The sequence below is a fragment of the Sphaeroforma arctica genome (genome assembly GCF_001186125.1).
Source record: "Sphaeroforma arctica JP610 unplaced genomic scaffold supercont1.5578, whole genome shotgun sequence".
NCBI lineage: Eukaryota > Ichthyosporea > Ichthyophonida > Sphaeroforma > Sphaeroforma arctica.
This window is the reverse complement of record NW_014034980.1, coordinates 1-1924: the sequence shown is the minus strand read 5'-3', so window position 1 is coordinate 1924 and position 1924 is coordinate 1. Positions and strand designations below refer to the sequence as shown.

The following is a 1924-nucleotide window of genomic DNA, read 5'->3' as shown; positions in this document are numbered from 1 at the left end:
ACGTATATATATATATACATATATATATATATATCATACTTTTTCACCTTGGCTGGTCATAAGTCCGTGTCGACCTACTATACAGGACAGTGCGGTAATTGCTCCCAAAGCCTTGTCCCTCTGGCGTTCATCTCTCACCTAGAAATCGGGAAAATAAACATAGATGCAATTGGACCAAGATTGATCAAAGTATCTATGGACGAATTGACCAGGCTGGGAACCAGAAGAAGTGGGGCGAGAAGGTGAATAGACAAATTCTAAATGCTTGCATACTTAAAAACACACATATATATATATGTGGTTTGACTAAAAACCACCTTCTATGTGTGCATACAAATACACACACACACATGTGATGTGTATTTAACCACCTTCGATGTGTGCATACAAACACACAAAAACACATGTGATAAGTATATAACCACCTTCTATGTGCACACACACACACACACACACATGTGATGTGTATTTGCCCATACCTCTGCGCTGGTCTCCCGAAGTCGCTTGATAATCGCTACGACACTGTCGCACTCATCGCTCAGGCTCACGACCACCGCCAACACAGTACACACCCGCCGGCGCAACACCCAATCAGAACTCGTGGTGAACTGCAACAGCCAATCAACTCGCGTGCTATAAATAGACGAGAAATGATTGGGCAGCCCCAGAGACAGTTCCTCCAGACATCCCGCGGCTGCTGTGTAGAGCTGTGCGTTGCCTGCGCGCGACCACGCACACTCGGCCAACCCTGCAGTGTGGGGTTTAGAGTTTAGGGTTTAGCGAATGCTAGTAGTAAGAACAGTGTGTATGTACTGCAGATTGAGTAATCAACTAGAGTGCGATAGTTGTAATTATATATAAAAGTATATATTAATATTTATATTTATATATATATATATATATATATATAATTATAAATACGCGCGCGCGCGCGCGCGTGTGTGTGTGTGTGTGTGTATGAGTTTATACAGGGACCACAAAACTTAGCCATACATCAAGTGTAGAAAGGCACGTATTCCATAGACTTCTGAATCATAGCCTTACACACCCCATACAAATACACAACCGCCTGACGTTTGTTTAGGGGTTTAGGGTTTAGGGTTGAACACTGCATACCAACTTCCTAACTAATAAACCAGATACTTCACTATACACCCTCAGACCCCTAAGGATGTCTCGCTGGTCTTAGTAGGAGGCTACGCATATGCACACGTGTGATATACCCCATCTGCGATAGTCGTGCACACATACTACTACACACAAGGGCACGTGCGAATATAACCTCGTTTAACGTTTTACAACTTGTCGTATGCTAATAGGCCCCCATACAACCACTTATCTTATGCTATTAGACTCTCTCACAGCCACTTAAGATCATAGGGAGGTCATCTCTACCCGAAAAACACATCCTCTGGCAACTGTAATATGAACATAAACAAAACAATACCGTACATACACAAACAGGCAAACACGCACATATAAATACATACATATCAACCATAGATTACACCAATACTATACACACACACACACATGCACACACATAACTACATCGCAACCCACGTTATATCACCGTAGGCAAAACATTACCGATATAGCAAGTGATTGCATCAGGCGACTTCAAGGACCTCAGGGCGCTCGTCTCAACACTCTCAGAAACATCCTCAGGCACACTCTTGCCCTGATGATGCTCGGAAAGATATTTGCTAATAGCTTGTGTGCGCGAATTAATCGCATCTTCACTTTCCTCTGCGGTGAACTGTTCAATGGCGTCGGTGTCGGTGTGTCGGTTGGAGCTGTGCGAGTCTTGGGTGTAGGGATGGTCCACCTGTTGAAGGAAATTGTGTGATTAAAAACGGATGTGAAGGATTTGTGACTGAATGAATGTGTATGAATATGTATATTGTATATATATATATATATA

The 1924-nt window shown here is 42.8% G+C and overlaps 1 protein-coding gene across 1 annotated transcript; it reads right to left on the bottom strand.

Moving 5' to 3' along the window:
- Nucleotides 1-39: 39 nt before the first annotated feature.
- Nucleotides 40-1828, bottom strand: SARC_15082 (hypothetical protein; the record flags this gene model as incomplete). Its single annotated transcript, XM_014290788.1, has 3 exons — nucleotides 40-138; nucleotides 480-748; nucleotides 1591-1828. Coding segments are annotated over 3 exons (606 nt in total), but the record flags the coding sequence as incomplete, so codon positions are not given.
- Nucleotides 1829-1924: the final 96 nt, after the last annotated feature.